Here is a 25415-nt window from a genome sequence, read left to right as displayed (position 1 = left end):
TGTGTACTTTTGAGGTGGCAACTATGTCTGTTATTACACAATGGCCTGTACTAGTAAAATGACATGATATATCTCTTTCTTATAGCATGTATTGTACATGCTATACAAAAAATGTACTTATTCTTATCCCAAATGTAATGGCGCCACAGATCTGACTAAGAAACAGGTTAACACACTTTGTAACTACACTATTATTTTCCCATCTCAGAGATAATGTTCAACATCCATACACCTTCAAACTAATCATTGTCATTTCATTATAACACCTTAGTCAAAACTATTATTAAAGGATGACTTGAACATCAACTGCTACAGATCTTAATGTTGACATATGTATGCATCACATAGCATGACAAATGTCACTTTGATTCATTTGATATCATTTGACAAGACTGCAAAATGACACCATTTACATATTATAAGAGGTTATGGTAGTTTCACCTTTGGGGACTCACACCATACTGGGATACAACCAGTGTAAATTACAGTGGACAGATGTTCATTATTGTTGGTCTTGAATTAGGAGAAATCACTCACAGGAAAGCTTTGTTTAATATCAGTATAAATCACTTATAGTTGAACAGTCTCGCCACAGACAGTGAGTGTTTTGTTAAAACTAGACATGAATAACAACTAATCACACTTCATCCATTCAATCAAATAACTGAATATACTATAATAAAAAAGATCATTGTGTATTTCCGTGTATTTCACACTATAATCAGTTCAAATATTAAAATACTTCTGCGGCTTCAAATGAAATTTTTTAAACTTTATCTATAAAATGTTTATTTTCATATCTGATTTTAGAGTTATTTCTGTTTTTTTCTATTTTGCCTGCCTCTACCTACAGATTGTGTATTTTCTGTACCAGACACTTATTGACATGTGACCTTGAAAGCTAAAAAAAATATATTATCCATTTATCTTATTTACGGTGGATTAAAGTTGATTTTGTAAACAAACAAAAGTTAAAGACTAAAAGTAAATAAACATATATTGTTCTCAATTAACAAAGAAAGTGCTGGAAAAACTCCAAACTTTCCTGTACAACAAAGTTGATGACATTATGGATTTGTATAATATTTACCAGTTACTGTGCTTCGCCAAACTAATTTAATCATTCCTCTAACATTTAATATTAAACCAGGGACTTTATTTGTTTGAACAACAGCTGCTAACTTTAATCGTTTCATAGAGACCTTTTTATTGATTGAATTTCTAGTTGTGACAAAAATCGTTAGACTGAAAATTGTTATGATTTGAACTATAAAAAGGAAATTGTGGCTGGTATAATATTAGTACACATAATTCATTATCAAATCAATCATTAATTTAGTTAGCTAATGTTATAATAAAATGAGAAAACTATTTGGATCTTTGGGTTAATTTGATTCATTTAGAATCTGTTATGACAGACACCCAATATAATGAAAATAAGTACTCAGGCTGAATTCTCTATTTTGTTTTTTGAATAGGTAATCAGATCTAACATAAAGTTTTATTGAATTAGTTTTTTCTCAAAATTCAGCCTTGCATTGTCACTGCCAATAATTAGTATTTCCGATATCAGAAATAGCGCTGTGTATTTGACAAATGTCAGCCTTTGTATGACAAACACTAAATGTAATTATCAAAATCATGTCCGGTGTTTGATATGTTTAAATTTACAAATGGAATTAATTTGTCAACTGATCACCACAGTGCTATGTAGTCAGAGTGACTTTTAAATGGGAATGAACTCATGCCCTATTAAATAGCAAATTTGTTCAGCTGACTGGTGGAAATGATGGAGACATTACCTGTTTTCATATTTCAGTTTCTAGTTTAAACACTGTATTTGGTATATTTCCATTTAAGGCTTTCTTGCCATCACTGCTGACAGGTCCCTCGTTGTGCAAGTTGCGAAGTTGTTTGGCACTGCACCGTGGTGTAGGTACCTCATGCACCATATCAAACCTGGAGTAATCCACATGGTATTCACTGTCCCCATGTAGGGCAACTAATTGATGATCAAACCGATGGCCCCATAATATTTCATGCGGCAAATATGAGGTTCTTTTTTGTGTTGTCATTCCTGTAGCTTCTACAATTCCCTCAAGAACTACAACAAGTTCAAAGTCTGCATGTTCTAGATCATCAGCTGATATTTCATACAATGGACTGTTTTCATCTATGATGTGTTCAATAACTAACGGCCACACTAGAAAGATTCTATCCCATCCTTGATCGAAACCGACGTTCACATCAAAGTGGTAGAGAGGTATCACTTCTCCTTCTTTTGTGATGCGTTTTTTAATCAAAAGTGCTCTTACATGTGCCTCTAAAATATGGCTTTTACGTATGTCTCCCAGCCTGAACATCAGGCAAAGTTTATCATCTCTGAGGGCAATGACAGATTTTTCACTGAAAACCAGAGTCTCAGCACGCTTTTTCGGTCGTGATATTTTGGCAAAAACACAGCCAATCATAACTGCATCAATGACACAGCTGACAACTGATTGAACCACAACTAACAGCATACCCATCCAACATGCATCAGTCACTGATCGATACCCATAACCTATGGTTGTTTGGGTCTCAAGAGAGAAAAGAAAGGCTGTTGAGAAAGAATACACGTTTGATACACATGGCAATCGGTCTACATTGGCAATATTTTCTGGGACTAAATCTCCATGGTCCAGTGCAAGTAGCCACCATAACACACCAAATAGAAGCCAACTCAGAGCATATGCAAGGGTGAACATTGTTAAATTGTACCTCCATTTCATATCCACAAGTGTTGTAAACATATCTGCAAGAAATCTATAGCTTTGTCTCCTGGCTGCATTATGTGAAATATTGCAGCGGCCTCCTGGGTCGACAAGTCTGTAATGTTTACTCTTTCGCCCAAAACCCATGCTCCGATGACTGGTGTTAGAGCTGGAGGACACAGTACGACAGGCTGGGCTCTTCTCTCCACCATTTATTCCTGCGGGTTTGACCCAATCATGGCAACCGTTAGCCGCAATCGGTGCATATCCATCTATAGTGGTCAGTGCGACACTCATCGTCGGAGGAAAAAGTCTGGTATGATATCGTTATCACAAACTCAGTAATCCAAAAGATGGTCAGGAACAGCAGACGTTTCAGATCACGCAACAAACGCTTGCATTACTCATTGATGATTGACCGTCACGTCAGGATACGTGAAGTGAAAACAGTACAAGTGTTACAAAACACATTCCCAAGTTGACGGCAATGTGACTCAATTTCCCCTCGGAAAAAATTGAAAAAAAATGCTCCAGATAAAATCTTCCTAAACAGACCCTGGAAATGTATATTATATAGTTGATTCCGGGTTGCAGGTAATAAATAAGTTCACGGAAAACAAAGTCAAAATCACGTGTTCTTCAGTGTATACACGCAATGCACGTAGTGCATATCCGTTGATATTGATGTCAACAAATGTCTTGGCCAATATCGAGGGTCTATCAATCTATCTGACTCTGTAACAGAAACTCCGAGAAACCTGTTTCGCTACACTGTAACACAATGTCATGGTTTAGGCACAGATGTACCAAGTCCGATCCGAGGCACGAAAGCCGCTCGAAATGAATCTAAGGAATGTCGAAGTACAGATAAATGGAAAGTCTTACTGAGACTGAATAATTCAACACACAATAAAGGTGTATGCTCTATGTCTAGGTCTACACACGTAGTCCGCCACAATAGATGCACATTCACAGCGTGCGTGGCTAAAGCGACAGCGAAAAGTTTTATACCGAGATCGATCGCAGATAGTTGACACTAACTTTCTCAGCTGATCGATTTACGATAGTTGCGTATAACGTTATTGATTGAGATCACATTCCGTTGACGAGAACCCCAACCAAAGGTGCATAAATATATACCTTTCGCGGAGTTTAGTAGTTTTGGAGTCCCGCGTCATACTTTCCTTTACCAAAAGTGACAAACTCGTACCGATCTTCAATTTGCATGAAGATACCATTCATCATAGGGGTGTTTACAATTTTGGCACAAAGCCCTGACTAAAAATATTGAAAACAAAATCCTTAACCGTATTCAACTTACGCTGAAAATCTGTATCTGACTTTGAGAAATGAAGACTGGTGACATAAAATACCCCATCAATATTAATATTTCATTACATGTAATCGTAATCGTCCCTATTATTTTAGCCTTTCCACATACACATAATGTTTGATCCAAGTTAAGATTCCCATGACCTTTCACACAGAACGGATTCAGGAGAGTTCCTACATCCTGTTCCATGCTCGTCATACACATTTCCTTTCTCTGAAATATTTTCTCTTTTTGGCCATGGTGACGGTTAAAGTTCAAACAGACTGTGATAATGGTATCAAACCACTTCAGGTAAGCTACCAAAAGCAGCTAGCAGCACTTCAAGTGTCAACGGGTCCGGGTAGAAATGGGACAATGGAATAGCCCCCTCTACCGTTGATTGCATTGCACCCGATATTAACATATTATTTAGTTCAATTTTCGTACTCTCGATATCGTCTACATCGGACACACCTTCCAAATTCAGCTTATGATACAAATACTACTACTAGAAATCCCCCAATTCAAATAAGTGTCAACACTCCCTGCAGTAGGAGTCACAGTTCCTGGAAATTCAAAAAGTTGCACTACACCAGATATTGTCAACATATATATTCATTCCTTGTTCCATAATTTTACACATAATGAAGAAGTACTAGTAGTATTAGTAACTTTATTATGCTACATAACAGTGCCTTCTGTGGATATACACTGTTAAAAAAAAAAAACCCAATAAGAATGGGATAACCCTGTTTTAAAAATATCTTGGGAACTCAGGTAGATGTTATCTTCTTACCACCCATGACAAAAACACTACATCATATATATGGATTGTTAAGCTTAATTATGATGTAACATGTATTCTCCGTAATGTAGAAAGGCATGTACTCATTTCTGTGTCCCTATGTCTTATCTCTGCAGTTATCATGTCCCTTCCTCCTTTATTTGGTGTAATTGATATGGCAACAGAAATTTGCCATTGGTGTATGATTGTATCTATTAATTATTATAATATATCTGTACAGGAAATGCAGCAAGGTGAGTTAGCACCTACCGATAGTTGTATTTCCTACTAATACCCTGCCCCCCCCCCCCCCCCTTCATGGTGATACATTGATGATATTCATTATACCACTCCATCCCCAACTCTTATTTTTACAGCTGCACCCACATTCCCATTCAAACCAGGTCGGTATTACACTGTACATTCATGCCCCTGTCTTCACATCACATCACATCTTGTCTTGTCGCATTATTTCTTGACATTAGACAAGAAAGATATAGCCTTACATGTAGTTGTTGTCTAGCAATGATTTTGTCATAATTTATTGCACCGATGCCTTAGTGTATGGATCAAAGTCATGTATTTTATGTTTACAATCAGTCATGCCTGTACAACTGGAAATATATCATTTCACATCTTCATAGTCATTGGTTATTTTTATGGAAGTACAAAACCCATACAATCAAATTCAATGTACCACAAGTCACTATTCTGCCCCAGAGCTACAGCAGCACTACAATAGCTTTCAAATTCTATGTCTCTAGCTCAAAGAATTACTATTTTTATTTTTGAAGGTGAGGAAACCTTGCAAAATCATCTGTGAACAGAATGCAATAATTGTAAACATTTCTATTTTATTGTAATTTGTGAACTCATTAAAGTGAAAATAATGCAAGAAATCAAATCAAGACATAATTATATTGATGCATGTTCAGTCAAGAAATAAGATTTTAGAACATATAGCCTAGGTTGACTGTAAATCATTTTGAATGGCATCACCATATTTAGTTGTTTCTTACATTATAATTTTCTTCCACCTTGCATTTTGACTGAAATCACTTTCATCAGTATAGTGATAATTTTAAAATTTTCATTCAAACATATGTAGTGGTGATCAATATAACATTTGACTGCTGTGACCATCAAGTTCACCAATAACAGAGAGGAACAAACAGGAACATACCTAGTGGTTGACAAAATGTGTTTGGCAAGACTCAACTCTAGGGGGCGCTGTTAGTACTCATACCACTACACCATAAGTGATTGTTCACAGTACCCATTACTCACAGAGTACAGTATACACCATCCCTTTATATTTTTGAATACTTTTTTGCAGTTTTTATTGAAGGATTTGCTGTGCAAGAAGTCTCAAAACCAAGCTTACTGCACTACAGTCAGTCATTTTACATTCTTGTAAAGGCATACGTAGTTCTAATGCAGATCCTTGAAATGTAAGCTGGTAAATACACTAATATTTGTCTTACCTTTCCTACAATGTTGATTCAATTTTCATCAGTGTCTCATCTTCTGGGATTGGCACCATAGTGAATCGAGTTCCATTGTATTTAGTGTACTTGGTATGATCTTCCTCGTCTGCGCCTTCATCCAATTCTCTTGCACTTTTTGTCGGCATAGTTGTTATTTCGTATGTTTTATTGAACTTGGTGTAGTCTATTTCATAATTACTTTTACCAAGTTGCACAATTGATTGGTCAAAACGATGACCCCAAAGGATCTCGTTTGGTAAATAAGAGGCTCTTTTTTGTGTGGTCATCCCAGTTTGTTCAACAATACCTTCCAGGATTACAATAAGTTCAAAATATGAAGTTTCCAAATCTTCTTTCGCTGTTTCATAGAATGGGCTGTGTTCGTCAATAATGTGTTCGATTTCTAGTGGCCACACAAGAAATATATGACTTACTTCTTGGTGAAACCCGACTTGGACGTCATCGTAATGCAGTGGTATAACTTCACCTTCTTCTGTTGTTTTACGTTGTATCAGTTTTGCCTGGACTTGAGCATTTAAGATAAGACTTTTGCGAACATCAGCTATGCGCATCACAAGTCGAAGTTTTCCATCACGCTTTGTTATGACAGCATTTTTGGAAAACATAAGAGTCTCAGCTCGCTTTTTAGGTCTTGCGATTTTTGCAAACATGCAGCCAATCATAGCTGCATCAATCATGCAAGCGACAACAGACTGAACTATGACAACGATAAAAGCAGGCCAGCATTGTTCAGTCATGCCGCGAAAACCATAACCGATCGTTGTCTGTGTCTCCAATGAAAACAGAAAGGCACTCCACCATGAATTCACATTGTATGCGCATGGTACAAAGTTTGGGTCTTTGTAGTTGCTCTCAACCAGATCACCATGTCCTAAAGCAATTAACCACCAAACGCCAGCAAATGCAAACCAAGAACCTGTATATGCCATAGAAAAGATAAAGAGATTCCAACGCCATTTGATGTCAACCAATGTTGTAAAGATATCTGCCAGATATCTTTCAGGTTGTCCAAGGTATTTATGTTTGATATTAACTTTGCCATCTTTATTAACTAGTCGATGTTTGCGATATAAGTCACCTTTGAGAAGTATGTTGCCTACTGATGATCTGGATGACTTTGTTGATGTCACTGTAAGTTGATTCATATCCACTGTATGTTGTTGGTCAGCATCGCTAAAAGATATCTTTCGGTTGTCATTTTGATGTAATAAGGGACTGCTAGTCATGCTGCTACTCTCACTACTGGTTCTATTTCTAAACTACAAAAGATGTAAGCAGTGAATCTGAAACAGAAACAAAAACAAATGTTGAAAGAAATCAATCAAAAGCTTACTTTAGGTTGGTGAAATAATAAACCTCTAGCACATGTCTGACAGCACTAGTCTGTTTACATCGTTGATCTGTATCTATGGTAGTTCTCATCTACTGTTGGCAAGAGTTATGGGGAGTTATCATACACCCAAATTAGCAATGTAAACTGGTTATGGCAGTACATATTCTGTCAACCATTCAGATGTCATATCATGTCAACCTAGACAACTAGAACTAACAAGCTGAACACATAAGTTAGATATTTCTACAATACAACCTGTACCAATTTATCAATGCTAAGCATTTTGTCCTACAATGACACAAAGTGAGATTTTTATATCTCTCCACAGTACATTTATTATTAGTATCTGTAAGAGGACAAACAGTGGAAAGCTTCCAAAAAAATAAGAGGAAAAAAGAAGATAAAATTGTATGCTGTTGAGGGAGTACAATAGAGGAAAAAATGGTTGTAACTTGGTTAATATTCAAAATGGGTATTACTGACCTGAAGTCGGTTGATTTATTCAAGTGTACATGTACATATTTGTTATTTCATAATGTATATTTAGTTTTGAGCTAAATTGAATTTGTTAGCCACTGCCAATGGGCTGGTTGTGTAATTACCATAGTTTTGTAAAGATAATATTATCATTTACCAGTATTACACTGTTGTGTGGCCAGTCAGTGTTAGGAACCAACCTGGTTGTTATTATCAGTACATCTCACTTCTATATACCTATTTTCCCCTCTTCAACAATTTGATTAACTCTTTATTTAATATCTGTTAATGGATGGGTGAAAGGTGAACCACTATCACAGGCAGTATGATAAGTTTGGTTTAACAAACATCCCTGTTTATCCTATGAAGAAGCAATTGAAACTTTGCAACAAGTTCTGACATACTTTAATACATTCAGGGTTGTTATGGAATGTTAATTACCCTCACTAATGATGTACCCTACATGTACATTTGCACTAAAGTAGTTTAAAAATGTTATATTTAGTTGAATTCAGACCTGGTTATTAGATGTACAAATTAAAATGATAAAACTCTATTACTATCCAAGGTCTTCTACTATCTCATTCACTACCTTGCAAGTTGAGACTAATTAAAGATGAAGTTCAAATTTGTATAAGAAAACACTGAAACTAGCCTGAAATTCATGTAGATTTGAATTTTAGATTTTGATATCCAAATCTAAAATCTCAATCCATATGGATTCCAGGCTACACTGAAAAACACTTTCATTTATTTAGTATACTTCATTACTGTTTGTTTTCTATTTTAGACAGTGCAACAGTTTTAATTGATGAAGAAAGGAATTCCTTGGTGAACAGGTACATGAGATTGGAACTTTATTAATTAGAGTAAATGTTCTTTGATCCATAGCCAAGTTACTTTTGTTTATGTTTCTGTTTCACCAATGTGACTGTTACCTTCCTCATGACAAACTGACGATTACTTTTCACCACTAGATGGCAGTGTGGTGAACATGACTCAATTGAAAAAAAAATTCCTGTTTTTAATACAGCAAAGTGAAAAGTTGAAAAAAAAAATATTCTTGCATTTTAGTTGTGACATTTACTCAGTGTTATTGTGGAGGAGGATTGTGAATGGAGGTTTTACTTTCAACAGATATGTCCAAATCACAGCTTGGTACATCGCATCAATTTTTCCTGACAACTGACAAAGGAACCATCATGATTCATTGCTGATGCTGTCAACAATCAATCCAAAATAGTATGAGCAAACAAAATAATGGTGAAAAACAGATCACAATGTAGTCTGCAATCCACGCTGTCCTTTTTCTACAGTGTAACAAAATAAAATATCCTGTAAAAACAATGGGCTTCAGACTATGTCTATCTATATAACCTTGAATCCATGCTGTTCTGTTTTCTACACAACATATAGGGACTGTGAATTCAGACTCTCTATCGTAGATCGTACAATATACTGTGTCTTGGGACATCTTCATAACCCTACCCTTGTTTTTAGTGGTGTGGCTGCTAGGATAATTTGGGTTGCCCCTTATCACCCCATCTATTCTTGAAGTGGTGACGGATAGGGTGTCTTGGGCCAGCCTTATCAGTCCACCCCATTTTGAAAGGGTGGTTCATGGGGCATAGCTTCCAAGACATGGAAGCTACATTTGACATTATTTAAAGCCTAGAATCCATGCTGTCGACTGTTATGAGCACAGTTCCAAGACTATAGCACTATAAATAGTCTGTTTGAAGTTCAGATTTTCTTTCTACTAGTTGAAGTACATGGTAGTCATTATTTACAAAATACAAAATGTATTGACTAGACTTTGAATCTGTCATATCATACTCACTTCAATAGAACAGCTTTAATACATGATCCAAAGTTAAAATGTACCTCTCAGATCTTGCAAAGTTGGAAATTAAATAGAAGTAGAACAGCATCAAAGCTGTTCAGTAAAGACTGCAGTTTTGCATGTATTTACTGGTGTCACTAAAACACTGAGATTAGTCTTGAAAAGAAAACAAACAGTGCAGTGACACTGCTTTTTTATGTTTATCTCTCTATAGTACACATCAGGTAACAAAACAAATATAAAACACCTGTGTGTGTGTGTGTGTGACATTTGCATTCAGTTTATACTTCTACTTATTTCACTTCAAATCCTTATGTATGTATGTAGTCATGCACTACATTTTGTCAAACAGCTGGAAGGAACAATTTACAAACAGTAGTGTGGTCACCCACAGCCCATAGTCTTGGCTTGTTGTTACTATATCAAGTAGCTCTCTACACCATAAAGAAGCTCTCTCTGGTGTAGAGAGCTTCTTGAGATAATAACACCAAGTCATGTCTTTGTACTAGATCAACATGTGCAAAAGGTTTCTGATAGCCTTGAATCATGTCACTCACTTTTCTAAACTTGTCTGGCAAAAAGTTAGAAATGAAACACCCTACATTAGCATAGATTCTAGGCTGGCTTCCTTAATTAATGACTTTCCCTCTCTCTCTCCTTTTCCTTTCCATGTCTGGTCATCAGGAGAACCAAGTTACACAAGTGTTACATATACAATGAATAAATGTGAGTTGATTCAAATGTAAGTATATACAGTATGTTACTAATTTTCATTTCAACAGATCAACACTTCTACCACACAAAGTCACAAGTTTTGTCTACAGGGTAGTACCATATCTTGGTTACAGGTTGTTATTTACAATACCTCATTAGGAAAGTTAATGTCCTAATAATTCACTTTAATGAGTGTATTGATCTGTGGAGTTAAACTACAGTGGTATAATTGAAGCCAATAACTTGAAATGTTGATTTCATCAGATAACTGTTCAAACAAATTCAACTCACAATTCTGAAGACTCAAATATTTTCAATATGCTCCAAATAGATACTTCAATAAATGTTTTAAACCCCAGGGTTTGAATCCCAGGTTCTGACATTCCTATTATCTTATCATTGGAGTCATAAAGATTACATAGGATTATTGTTTTGATCTTGACCAACTATTTTATAGCTCTACCTGAAAATTATTTTTCACACTTCAAGTTTAATCCTAATCTATACTGGGCCTTTAAATTCAACTTAAAGTATTATTTGAACTTACAGTTCATCCTCTTTCTCTACCAGGGAGACGTTTGTTTGCTCTCAAAAAACTACAAGTTGAGCAAAACAGGAGTAAATTCCTAATCGGGGGTCAAAAGTTTTCTTTTATATCAATGGAAGGAGACATGTTCACCAGCTGTTTTGACAATTTTTAACCAAAATTGGATAAAGTTGACATAATTCCTCCACACCATGAAAGCAGATTATGGGAATTCCACCAAAATTCACAGCTGTGGAATATTTTCATTATCAACATATAGTGTATGAATGGCTACATATCAGTGCTTATACTTGTCAAATTTTTAATGATTAACAACAAAAGTACCCTGCTTAAATGTGAAATATTCAAGTCAAAGAAAAAAAAATACAAATGAAATGTTTTATGGTGTCTTTGTTGAGTGCTGAGAGCAGACAGTTAAACCTTTGGCATATTTAAGTTTTAGATTTTAAGCATTTAGTTGAGGCTCTGTATATAAATATTACTATACACATAGTTGTGATATATTAACAGAACACTAAGTTTGTATGAGTGAAGCTAGTTGTTAAGATACACCATGTCAGGATGTTATTTAGGATTGAGGGATATGATGTATCTTACAAGTTAAAGTCTACTGTGAAGCTAGCGTCATAGCACTCTTGTTTACTACCGGCCATTTTGTAACCAAAGTTACCAGCAAACATGGAGTCTAAGCACTTCATTTTGTAAAGTCATATTACCGATGAATTTTTGAATAATTTGTGCACTTTGTTCTCTGAACAGACTAGGATATCTCAAATAATGTAAACAAAGTAATATCATAACATGACATGATCACAAAAGCATATTTTTGATTGGTATACATGTACCTAATTACGTATTCAACATTGTTCACTTATCTAGTAGTTTATATATCATCATATTGCTGAATGTTTTTTTCTAAATGTTTCTAAATCAATGCTCACGATTGAAACAAATATGTTAGATGAAATATTTGGACAAGGTAACATTTTCTGCATGTAATAAAAATAACCTTCATTAGATAATTTGGAACTGCTTGCCGCAAGTATTAAAGACAAGTTGTTTGAAGTTTCTACTGGTTTTAATGAAGTTTTACAATACTTACAACTGTAATATCTACTGAGATTCAAATATCAAAGTTTGCACTTTGCAAAACTGAATTTAAAAAATTGAGAATTTTCATGAAACAAATGAATGTTTAAGTTTTCACAAAGTGTTTTCATACTCAACTGCAATCATAAGTTATAGATTCAAGATATTTTCATTTTCATTTTATCGTCACATTACAAAGTCAATTTAAGAAATTTGGAGTGCTTACCGACAGGAAACAAATTTCCACCAGTTGACTGCCTGAGTCTGTGTTTTATTTTAGTTTGTATTGGCCATTCTATCAGTTTATCTGTGTAGATCTGAATGAAGATATTGATCTAGTACCATAAATACCAATGTTGACAAGTTTACAGGTGTGCTTTTCTCACTGCTCATTGGCTGATAACAATCTTAACAGACTATTTGTGATTGGCTGTTATATTAACATCATTAGCATGGGATGTCTTGCATATTTAGCACACTTTTAGTTTAGAATTCCTATGTACATTCATGTCAAACTGTCACCATGAATTATTCTCTGAGCCACCTCCTCAGTTACCCTGACAAACTAATCTTGGTTAATCACGCAAGTGTATCATTTATAACATAATGGTGTTTGGTGAGAAAGACTTCAGCAAGCCTACAAGTTTGAGCCAACTCTGAGGAACAACCTCCATTCCATATGTGAACAAATTTATCTTGGTATGGAGAGGCGGTTTTATTGGCATAATTGAACTGAAGTTCAGTAGTGCATTATATGTATTGCAAAATGTGTGTGTGTGTGTGTGTGTGTGTGTGCGTGCGCGTGCGTGTGCGTGTGTGTGTGTGTGTGTGTAAATGAGTTTTTAGTCTAGCACAGTAAATCTACCATAACTTTCTTGCTACAAAGTTGTCTACCGCATTAAACTTTCTAGTCTTAATTGTACAGTTATGTCTATCAGAACACGCTAGTCTTATACACAGTACATTTTCTAGTCAAGTACATTATGTCTCCATTTAAGAATCTTTCTGTTATTGCTGCATTTTATGGACTCTGTTTTTGAATAAAAACATACAGTTTTGAAACAGTCCACGTTCAGTAGCATTGTGGAATCACTGCATTTTCATGTGTGTTTTGACATCTCTAAAACCAGAAGGTGCAAACATAAGAAAATAGTAATGTTTTCGTTTGGAAATAGCATATCTTGCAAACTTAGTTCTACAAGCATTATACTTTATTTAATGCTTCATGTGCAGTGGATCTTTGTGGTCTAACATAACAATAACGTAGGTTAATTAACCATTACTCATCTTGTTCTTAACAGAACCAAGATGTATAGAAACTGTACAGATTGTTTTTAAATACCACAGTCACCTTGTAACATATTACATGTATTACCTTTGCCTGAGTTTTACTCTAAAGTCAATAATACATTTTTCTACTTCATTTACTACTTATGTCTGTCTGTGTCACAGGTTGTCTAGTCATTATTGTCTGTGAGTACCTAAACATTCCTGCAACTCTTTTGGTATATCAACTCTTACATGAATAGCTAGATCTTCTTGAATTTCTCAAACAACATCAGATTTATTTGCAAGTTTTTTGTGTGTGTCTTATATTATGAGCACAGCTTTTTGATAAGATTATTAATTTTAACAAGATATTAGAATGTCACTGACTCTACTGTGTGGTTCTGTACATGTTTCATATTCCATGTGTTATTTACTACTTTGACAGCCCTTGTAAATTGTCCTACCTTTGTGTGCATATATAGGATTCAAGTAGTTCAAATTCCTGTACACAAACCAATAACTTTCAAGTAGTTCAAATTCCTGTACACAAACCAATAACTTTCAAGTAGTTCAAATTCCTGTACACAAACCAATAACTTTCAAGTTGTTCAAATTCCTTGATTTAATATCCAAATTGACTGTATATATATGTAACTATATATTCAAATGCTTTTCAAACTGATCAGTCTGACATGTACTTTGTAGTATATCTTAAACTAACCATGAACCTATAAGCTTGCTGTCCTTGATCTTGGGACCTGAAATGTCTCAAAATGGAAACTGTTCCAGGTTTACCTGAATGTATATATTTAATATACATGTCATTTCTTTCTTAATTCTGCTTGCAGACAGAGTATTAAATTCAGGAATTGATTCTGACCTGTGTTTTCTTCTTTTGAAACTTAATGTTTAGAGAAGTCCTATACTCACTGTTTACAAGCAGGACTATTTCTTTGTACAGCAGAACAGGACAGCTGTGGATAACATGCAGAGTATCTGGCAGAGTATCTGATATAAAGCCACATTCATGTGTGAAATGGTTGAAAAGATCTGGATAACCATGAAGTCTGCTACAGTATGAAACTCTGCTATTTACCTCAAAGTTTATGTTATGAATTGCTAATAATCAGATAACTGGTTCTGATGTCACGTACTGCACAGATCAACCTTATGTAAAGTAAACAGTAAATTTAGATACACATTGCTGTCTGTGAACATTAGTGATATAGGTATGTCACCTTGTAGTGCGCTAGCTTGTTGACAGTTTTGATATTCTTTGCAATGTCACTCTGTTTTCAAAATTTGGGGAAATTACATAGTGAAATATCGGAGACGTCCACAGCTATAGAAAGGTTATTGTGATTAAATTATCAAAATTAGGAACCAAAAGACACTTGTGTCCTGAGATATATTTCAAAACATGATAACATATCGATGATATTGATGTATTTTGGCCGATAATATGTCTGTGAAATATAAGTGGTGTGTGAACCCGTGTTATATATATTAAACACCCTTCACATATTATTGGCCAATACATCAATATTATCTATATTTTATCATATTCTGACACATATCTCGTGTCACAAGTGTCTATATGGGAACCTCAGTAATGAGAGTTGTGAACTCTGGTATATTTTACCAACCGTTAGCAAAAACACTGGCTGTATTAATTAGTTGTACCATACCTGAATAGAGGTAGCCTGTATTATATACATGTACTAGAATGCTGTGTCACACAGTCAGGAAATGATCCTGAGTAATCCCAAGTAAACAGTTTGAATGTAACCCAACCAATATATTAGTCGTGACTGTACTACAAGCCAACTTTATTCAAGGAATATTTTATGTTTTTTCTTGTGGTTCATAATGTTTACTTCACCCACTTTCCTCTCTTGTCCACTTAATTTTAGTACCACACCAAACACTAATTCGAAACTTGTAGCTAATTTCTACCAATGAGATACTTACATCTGCAGTTAGGTAGCACAGGTGCATTATAATATCATACCACAAAAAATGGCCTGAGATCAAAGGTAGTTTAGCATTGTGTGGTTGACAAAAAATTTAATAAAAAAGATATGTCTATATTTGTTCAAAATATGTTATTTCACATATAGCAGAAAAATGTATATTTATTTTCTTTACCAAAATGGACAAGAAATCTTTCTTTCTATTTCTCATTTGAAATATATTTTTCACTGAACATACTCAAATTACTATTTTACATGGTACATCACACTGGCTGTCAACATCCTGTACTCAAGTACACAGGCCTTGAAGTATCAAATTCTCGCTGTATTGAGTTTTACTAGTCTTTGAAATTATGACTATGATTATCAAATTATGAATAAGATTATCAAATTATTATAACAAATGAACTGATATTGATAATAATTTAATAACATGTTGTCATGTTCTGTACATTGTATATGCAATTGCACTCACTCCAAAGTGAACAGTTCAACAAGTTGTTTGTGTTTCAGCCTATATTATACTAGGTGTGCCAATATGTGGTTCCTTATCTCCATTGATAGCTGCAGTACCTACAACATACTACACATTATTCATTTACAGTATATCTGCTATTTTAGTAGATTGTTTACAGGAAGTGTTGTATATTTGAATGGCTCTCGGGTGGAATTGCCAACTTTGTGTATTAGATTAGTAACATATATTGCTTTAATTGTATACAGTTTCCACTGAATCTGACAGCACTCCTGTCCTGCTGTCCAATGTTTATATAAACATCTGATAAACTAATGCCCATTTGGAAAGGTGGTTGTTTCATGGTGCGTAGGTTTTGATATTTTAAATGCCCAATTATAGGCGGATTTTCTCTTCATTTACACGTAATGCTGGAAAATGAGAATTGTCACCAAAGCTTTATAGTGAAATATGTTGGCAAAGCAGGTACTAAAGATACATACTGATTACTCAATTGTTATGTACAACCACTACATGAAATGTTTCCTCCCATACCATAAAAAAAGCCCTTAAACTTGACTCATGCCTTGACTCCAGCAAAACTGCCTTCAAGGTGACCAATTGTCTTGTTAATTACCAACTAAATGCCTCAATATATAGCAGGGTAAATAGGTAAATGAGCGTCTGGGTTATTGTATTGATGCTGCCCCTGTAACTTAATTTGCATATATTTGTCTATCCAATCTAACGAGTTATGTAACAGGAAAATAGTTTTTGAAAATGTCACAATATTTTCAAGAAGAAAAGACAAATAAATACACATGTGCAGATAGTAATAAAACTTTAAGTTTGTGACTGAAACTTTTTCAAAACTTTGGCTGTCATTTGCCCACATGACTTGACTCTAGGTTAGCCCCATGTAGACCCGGGATGTAGACATATTCATGATATTGAAATATATGTCACACTTCTACCTCATGATATATACTCAGTCTGTCTTTGTAGAAAGAAGTTTTAACCATTTGTACATAGTTCTCACTCTCAAATTACAACATTTTTACAAATTATTCAATTTAAGTATGACATTTGTGTGACTCACCAGTGCTAAGTTACAAGTATGTTGAACTGTATCAACTAGGGAACACACTGCTTGATCAAGACAAGGATTTATAAATTAATGTCACAAATATGTTGAACTGTCTCAACTACGGAACACACTGCTTGATCAAGACAAGGAGTTATAAATTAATGTCACAAATATGTTGAATTTTATCAACTAGGGAACACACTGCTTGATCAAGACAAGGAGTTATAAATTAATGTCCCATCATGAATTTCATGAAGGAATAAATAAACATACCGATCTCTGCTTTGTCACAGGAACTTTGAGCCTGGTATACCTGTTGATGAGTATTCCCCAATGTCATATACTTTGATAATGACAAGCCTTGGAAGTGGCAGACACTAATTATTCAAAGACTATCTTTTTGGGGTTAATTTTTGACTTGTGATTATTTACCTGTTTATTCTTTTCTTCCTTCTACCTATCTGTCTAATTTGAAACAGATATGAACTATTTACGTTTAAGCTAAACATACTTTATAAAGTATTATTTTTAACCCTTTTAGTTAAGAGAGGCTGTGTTTTACTTTAAAATCCCTCAGAGTAGTTTTAGGACTGGTGGAATGTGTTGCAGACTTTGTCTGTTATCTATATTTTTAACAAGTTAATCTTTAAGCTAATGACATTATTCCTATGTGAAAGGTTGCCTTAATATAGACCTTCCATGTGTTTGATGATTCCATTCTATTAGGAAATCACAATATTTGGCGAGTTAAACTTTGTTTTCTATTTTCAATAACGAACTTTTAATACTGATAATCTTTAATCACTTAGAGCACTCTAAATATCTCTAGTGTGAAGCCCCTAAGTGAGTACGTGTATAATGGATAGTGCATGAATAGAGAGATATTGATAAAATTGACATGTACCTTGTCAGCCTCTGTAAATTTACAAACCACTATGCCCACTTGACCTACCATGTTCAGGTCCTTGCAAGTTTGTCAATCTGATTACAACCTCACCAAAATCATATCCACAGAGTAAAAGCAGAATTTATCATGTTCCAACATTTTGTCACGTAGAATGTGTCACACTCGAGTTGTTTACTTGTACAAGTCTCCTCCAAAACTTCATGATTTGTGGAAAGTGACGGTAATAAATGCATTTACCTGGTGCCGTTGTTATGTCGGCAGGCGATCAATGTGTTGAAATTGGGTTATCTATAGAGCAGTGGTTGTGTACTGATGCTTGTTGTAGTGTGAGTATGAAATTTGAAAAAAACTATTCTATGTATGGATATTGATAAGTGTACATGCTACTTAAGTGTTGTATCAAGGATTGTACATGTTTGTCATACAGTCTTATTTGTTTACTATATGCCATGAATGATGATAATTAATACAGTCATTTTTTCAGTACTGAGTAATTGCTAATGGATAGCCTAGCCTGTTTAATGTGATAGCTTCAAGTCTAAGCTTTGGACTCTGAGCTTTTGTTTGTTTCTCTGAAGTTTATTTTCAGACCTTCTGTAGCCAGTCTCTGTAACTATGCTAGCACTCATTGTAGAACTCCGTACCACCCATGACTGGATCTGTAACTATGCTAGCACTCATTGTAGAATTCCGTACCACCCATGACTGGATCTGTAACTATGCTAGCACTCATTCTATAACTGGATCTGTAACTATGCTAGCACTCATTCTATGACTGGATCTGTAACTATGCTAGCACTCATTCTAGAACTCTGCTAGCACTCATTCTAGAACTCTGTAGCCAGTCTACATCATACATGACTTGATCTGTGACTATACTAGTACACATTCTAGAACTCTGCAAAGCGAGCACTAAGTCACACAATGTAGTGGTATAAACTCACTAAACCTACTGTTATTACAGCAAGCAAAGTCATCATAACTACTATTAAGGAGGGTCGTGAGAGTAAACTTTGCAATGTTTTTCTCCCTAACATGACAACATTACTGAGTTTGACACTGTTAACAGGCAGAGTAAAACAACATCTATGTTACATTTGTCTTTCAATGTCAATTGTTTGTCTGTTTCTGTTTCTCTTCTGCAATGGCACTAATGGCCATAGACTCTCCACGTTCTTGGGAGTGTCGCTAGCAGAAAGTGCTGTTTTCTATGTATCAATATCTACCGCATAATTGTACTTGAATATCCTTGTACTGTGCCACCGTCATTGACTACATAGGGCTAATAATTCATTGACGTGTTACTGTTACAACACAGTCCTTTTTGCTAGCGATGCTCCTGAGACTGTAGATAGTCTATAATAGACATGGCACCAAGTGACTTGACTATTTGGCTTGACATGTCATTTACTGGAACAAAAATCAGTATGCTGTGTCAGATGGCCAAATCTCTAGGCTATCACACTGACTTCAGTTCTCTACTGTATACAACCCTTGTAATTGATTTTAAAATTAATATCAAGAAACAAATATCAAAATGATATTCTTTGTGTTCTTTCTCTCAAGACTATGAAATCTTTGTTTAAAATACTCTCAAGTTTTGTTGTTGTTTGTGATTTGAGTAGTATTCAGGTGACTGTGTGTGTCATGCTTGAGAATTACAACAAGTCTCTTTTAATACTTTACGGTAAGCTTAGCCCAGAGACTTGGCTATCTGACTTGGCAATGTTGTTGGAAGTCAGTATGTGTCAGATGGCCAAGTCCTATGTCTCAGGGCTACCCATAGTCTACAGTACTATCCTTTATTGAATCTTAAAAGATTTCTCTTTAGAAAAACAATTCAATGCCACATTGGCATCCAGACTAGGCTACATGCCTAATAAAATCTACAACACAGTAACTTAGAAATGAAACATAACATGATATAATTGGCCAGCAGACACTTGTAACTTTACATTCGTACTTGGGTTTTTTTATGTGTTAACTAAAGGTAACTGTGTGCAGGGGTTATCCATTGGAAGTGTGTTGGGGTAATTACTCCTGCACTGGACCCATCCCATCATACAAGTAATTACCGGTAGACAGAATTTTTTTTATATTTAACAGTTTTATTGGCAAAGTACCTGAACAGGTGGGCTTTGATTTTAACATCATAAATCACCATTGATATCAGATTTCAATCCCAAGTCTAGGCAAGAAACAATGGAGTACAGTACAAATTTAGTATAAATGTGTCAGTATTAAGGGGTTTTTTTATTTCTTTTTATAGCTATTATACATTACAGTGCAATAATAATAGAGCTATTAAAGAGCTTGTTAATGGAGTGTGCTCATTAAAGTATCAAATTTGTTTATGACAGAATATTGTCAGTTTTATAAAATTTACCTTCATGTAGTAAGAAAATATAGTTTGTAAATGTCAAAGGTAGTCCAGAGACCACGTACTGTCTACAATGTAGCTACTAGACCACTGGGCTTTTTGAAAGTTTTGAAAGTTTTGATATTACAAGTACTCTCATCTTTTGGCTTTGCTCTGCAGCCTTCAGAGCACTAGTAGTGCTATCCAGAGCACTGCATGAATCTCAAGTTCTCTCTGTGAAGAGATGATTCAATACCATGGGTAGCATCTGGACTATCACAGTACATATACCCTGGAGGCCTAATACAACACTACCCAGAGACTTGCATTTCATGAATATATGTAATTCACCCGAATAAGATTATCAAGCCTTTGGGCTAGTACATGAAGGCATTGTTGTGTCGTCTTGTCTAGACCTTGGTTGTGTTCTAGTCAGCGTTTAACAGTTTCTACAAGGAGGAAGTGGCTGTACTAAAAAGTTGAATAGTTTTAATGTTTAAGCTGTAAAGTTGCAGCATTCTAGATCACTTGACATTACTGGCTAGTACTTGGAGTTTTTAAAATATGTGTATTGTTATGTATGTACAAAGGTAACGCAAATAGAAATATGTAATAGGAACAGAGAAGTCTGACGTACACTCATTTTACAAAGTTTATTCCAATGCATCATAAATTCTAGCAAGAGACAATTTGATTTTGTAAAATTTCTTGAGTAGTGAAACAAAACCTGTGTGTTTTGGGTGTCGATCAGAAAACTATACAATGACACATTCATCAAAGGTTTGAGGGTGTTGAGGAGAGTACGCCGATGCCTATAGTGATCAAGTAGACATTGACAGGTAGATTGGGCTGATGATAAATTTGTTCTGAAACAATAAATCTGGTAGTGCAACTAAACAAAATGTTGTTTGTTAGTACTTTGTGTATTTCTTTGATAAACTGATGGATCGATTGCTTGATTGATTGATTGATTGATTGATTGATTGACTGACTGACTTATTGATTTTGTGTTATTTTTTGGATAGGATGGCATGACCAGGCTTGTCAGACAGCTATCATTTATAGCAGTCTAGGGTGATAAGTACAGTAACTGTATTTGTTTTGCTGGCTACTCTGTGCATGTAGGTATGTACATAATGCTCCTATAAACTTATCCAATTTTTTTGTGTATGCTTTTCTCATAATACATACACTTTCCAATGGAAGTCTGGTGTCCACGCTACGGTTAAATGATCTCATAACCATGCTGTAATACACAGTGTACAATAATACAGCATGGATTTTGTGTGTTTATGAGAAAATTTATGATAATCATTCAAGAACTTAGAAGTTTTAGTTTCACCACATTGCTTTTAATTTTAATTTTGTAAATGGGGTATATTTAGGTGTGTGTGTGTGTGTGTATGTGTGTGTGTGTGTATGTATGTATGTATGTATGTATGTATGTATGTATGTATGTATGTATCCGATCCCAATCACTTTTCAAACGATAGGCAAGGATATTTCAAAGTATTTATAATTCTTTCACTCCAATTTTTTAACTTTATATACATTTCCTTGGAGAAGCTACATTTGTACAATGCAATTTAAGTTTTAAGCTCATTCCAATTTTCCATCCCATACAAGAATGACAGCTGACTGGAGAAGCTACAATTGTACCAAGTGACAAACTGTACGTGTATAGCCACATCTGGCATTTTGTGCAGTAACAGACAAGACAAGACAAGACAAGACAAGACAAGTGATCACTGAATATATTCAAATTCATATTTTGAACATATTCATATTTTGAACACCTCTGCAATCACGATATTTGGCTATTAACTCATAGTATATACATAAAATATGAGTTGTCTGCAGTTACTACTGTTAATTAATCTAATATTTCTATAAAGCTATAATTCAATATCTCTATAATAAACTAATTATTGCAACACTCAAAACTGTTAAAGTTTTCAGAAAATCGTACATTACCTTCCCAAGTCAATAAATTGTATGCCATGATGCATGAAGTCAACTGCGGAAGTGTCATAAAGAAGGACTCAATTCTGAATGAGCTTGTGACGATGACTAGTATAATATTATCAACTATGACAGCTATGAAACTAAATTTTAAGCCATATCTTTCAGTTTCCTTGTTTGTCCTTTGTTACAGGAAAAAAGATATCAATTTTAGCTCGTAAAGTCCTCTCAAAACTTCCTCATTATACGGATGAATCCCATGTATAGAAATTATCATAACTAGCAATAAATACATTTTGTGTATAATGTTTCATAGACTGTTCAATATATTGTGCTGTTAGCCCTATCAGGCTTCTAAACATGAGTGGTAGTCAAAAGTGTGGTATGAATGTCGTACCTTACAGATTAAATGTTTCAGCGATGACAAGACATTAAAATTTGAGAGAAGTTTAGAAACTGTTGTAATTTTTGTGGATGGGAGAGGAGAAGGGGATTATTCTTATTTTAGTGAAAAATATTCTAGTTTTGAAATATTTGTGTTTGACTTTGAGCTAACTTTTAAATAAAGCTTAGACTGTAAATCTACATGTGGACGCTGTTAATAAAACTGTCTTTTAGCCAGATATGGACATTGGTCAACATTGTGAACAAATTTGCAAGGTCGTTTAAATTTGTGCACCAATAACTATCGCCGATAATCAAGTTTTCTAGGTGACCTAGACTGTTCATGACATAGGCATTATAATAAAAAAATATGACCTTTTGTCATACAAATGTATTTGATGTGATGTATCCTGTCTGATTCTTGGTAACATGGTAACTTTTGGCCTATTTCAAAGTATTTTCACTGTAAAAGGATGACTTTTAATAATACTACATGTACCCTTGTTACTCTGCATGTTAAAATATACCTTTTATCAGTTATATTATTTTATTGTGAAATCAGTTTCAGGAAGTCAAAACTGTAAGCACAGTGTATGGTAGATATGGCTACACTGTATGCATAAAGTCACAGTACAGGGTGTGACACAACATTTTAGCATTCATTTCTAGCCACTGTCAATTTGCTGCATCTTTTATGCTGTTATACTCATTGTGAACCACGTAGCAACATAGTGTCACAGATCCAGTCAGTAGACATGTTACTGGTGACTAGACTATAAAATACTTGTATTGTACATATGCTGTTTGTGGTGGCAGTATGTGGCGATCTCTGCTACTCACACAAGATGTGTCAAGTAGAGTATATCTGATAATATGTGCTGTATGTGTGTAGTGTAGATTATTGAAACGCCACCAACGACCACATTTACTTTTTATTATTTTCTAATTTATACTGTTGACTTTAAGCAAAGCAGCATTTGTAGTGGTTGATGTAGACTGTAAGATAGGTCATGTTGTTCAGCCCTTAGTCAAGCTTTTTAACCAGAGACGATGAGTGCTGCCTGATAGTGATAGCGTGGCACAAATGTCTGTATCTTACAGACTATGGTTGATGTACTGAGAATTGGAAAGATTTTAGTCACTACAACTTAATTGGGCTTGAAAAGTCATACATTTTCCATAACTATATATGAGTCAGTTCCTGCAAGTATTCTATAAAACTGTTTTGAATAGCATATTGTGGAAATTTCACAATTTCTGAAAGTCGATTAAAAAAATCAGGTGAATGTGATGAAAGTCACCAGACTTTGACAAGAATTATGGAGCGACAAATCAATTCAATTAGAAAATACGGCAATAATATTAGTAGAGCACTGAATTATTACAACTTAGATACATAACTGGTCTGTCGTCCTAGGTTGCTGTAATCTGCTACACACAGCAGAGATTTAAGTGAAAGCTACAGGAATAAATATATACTAGTAATAGACTATAGGAATGCTACACTGATCACTTAAAGATTTGGCTTTCAGACTGATCAATAGAACATCAAAGGTACAAGACTCAGTAGGTAATATGTGCATTCACTAAAAGATATGAAAAATCCAATTGACATGCAGATGTTAAAGGATGATTTTAATTGCTTCCTATGTGACTTACAAGACTATTGTGATCACACTCTGAGACACTCTGTAGACAGTTCAGAGATGACATGTCAAGTTTTTATCAACTACAAGTTTTGGTATGCTAAAAGTTCCACACTGATTTCCTTTTCAACCTTGTAAACTTAAAAATGTTTTGTTTTGTTTCCTTCTCATGATAGGTAGACTGCAGGCTGAACGCTGAACACGCAATGTACACCTTCAGATGATGAATAACGCTAGCCAATAACAGTTTTGCCATTATGGTGATGGCACCCTTATACATGTAAGAGCATTATATAAGCCCTTTTCTTTTATTTTAAGTGGCACAAACTGAGTTTACAAATGTTTTTACTCCAGTGAAAGTGCATAGATAGATATAAAACACATTAAATATTCTAGTATAAATGGTTATCATCAGTGCATGCATTCTATGGTATTAACATTTATCTTCTCAAAGTATGGGTTGTAACATTAGTCATGCTGAGGCTTTCTTTCGATACTATAAGCGAACGAAGTTTGCAGTGAGGGCTTGCTAGTGCGTGACTATGTCTGAGTATTGCTTCAAATATGACAAAGGTTTTAAATAGATCATCTGGGAAATTCTAAACTATGTCTTATCGGTTTATGGTAATTGTGAGTTTGATGAGTGTGTAGACGTTGTCATTCACACATTTCAGTTAATGCATTGGTGGTTATCTTTACAAGCCCCTCCTTAAGATGAATATGCATGAAAAATTAGCTATTGTCCTCCGTTTGTGCTTGTCGCTAATGTGGTTCTCTGATTGGCAGTTATTGATATCCTGATGACACTTGCTAGACCTGGCATGTTCCATCCTCAATAGCGATGTCCGGTCGTGTGTCGTATTGTATCGGAAGAATATCCGAGGTCTAGCAAATAGACTATTGTAACATATGATGCAACTCGGATAGCATCCAGGAAATGGCTAATGGCCCTGGATGGAGGGTCTATGGTTTTATCAACGTTTTAATTTATGTACACTCAATTGTGTCATTGAA

At 34.8% G+C, this 25415-nt stretch overlaps 1 protein-coding gene across 3 annotated transcripts in view; it reads right to left on the bottom strand.

The window, feature by feature from the left end:
- LOC144435142 (G protein-activated inward rectifier potassium channel 3-like) overlaps positions 1-25415 on the bottom strand; it is a 44791-nt gene that overhangs the window by 11613 nt on the left and 7763 nt on the right. The window contains exons 1-2 of one of the 3 annotated variants that reach the window (XM_078123706.1): positions 22384-22451; positions 6334-7640 (exon numbers count right to left, since the gene is read on the bottom strand). In XM_078123706.1, coding sequence (XP_077979832.1) covers positions 6339-7583 — 1245 coding nt within the window. In that variant the 5' untranslated portion in view covers positions 7584-7640; positions 22384-22451 and the 3' untranslated portion in view covers positions 6334-6338. Of the gene's footprint in view, positions 1-1802; positions 3945-6333; positions 7641-22383; positions 22452-25415 lie in introns of those variants that run through there. The other 2 variants (XM_078123707.1, XM_078123708.1) reach the window with 2 other exon arrangements.

This window comes from Glandiceps talaboti, chromosome 5 (assembly GCF_964340395.1).
Source record: "Glandiceps talaboti chromosome 5, keGlaTala1.1, whole genome shotgun sequence".
Taxonomy (NCBI): Eukaryota; Metazoa; Hemichordata; class Enteropneusta; family Spengelidae; genus Glandiceps; species Glandiceps talaboti.
This window is presented reverse-complemented; position numbering and strand designations above follow the sequence as displayed.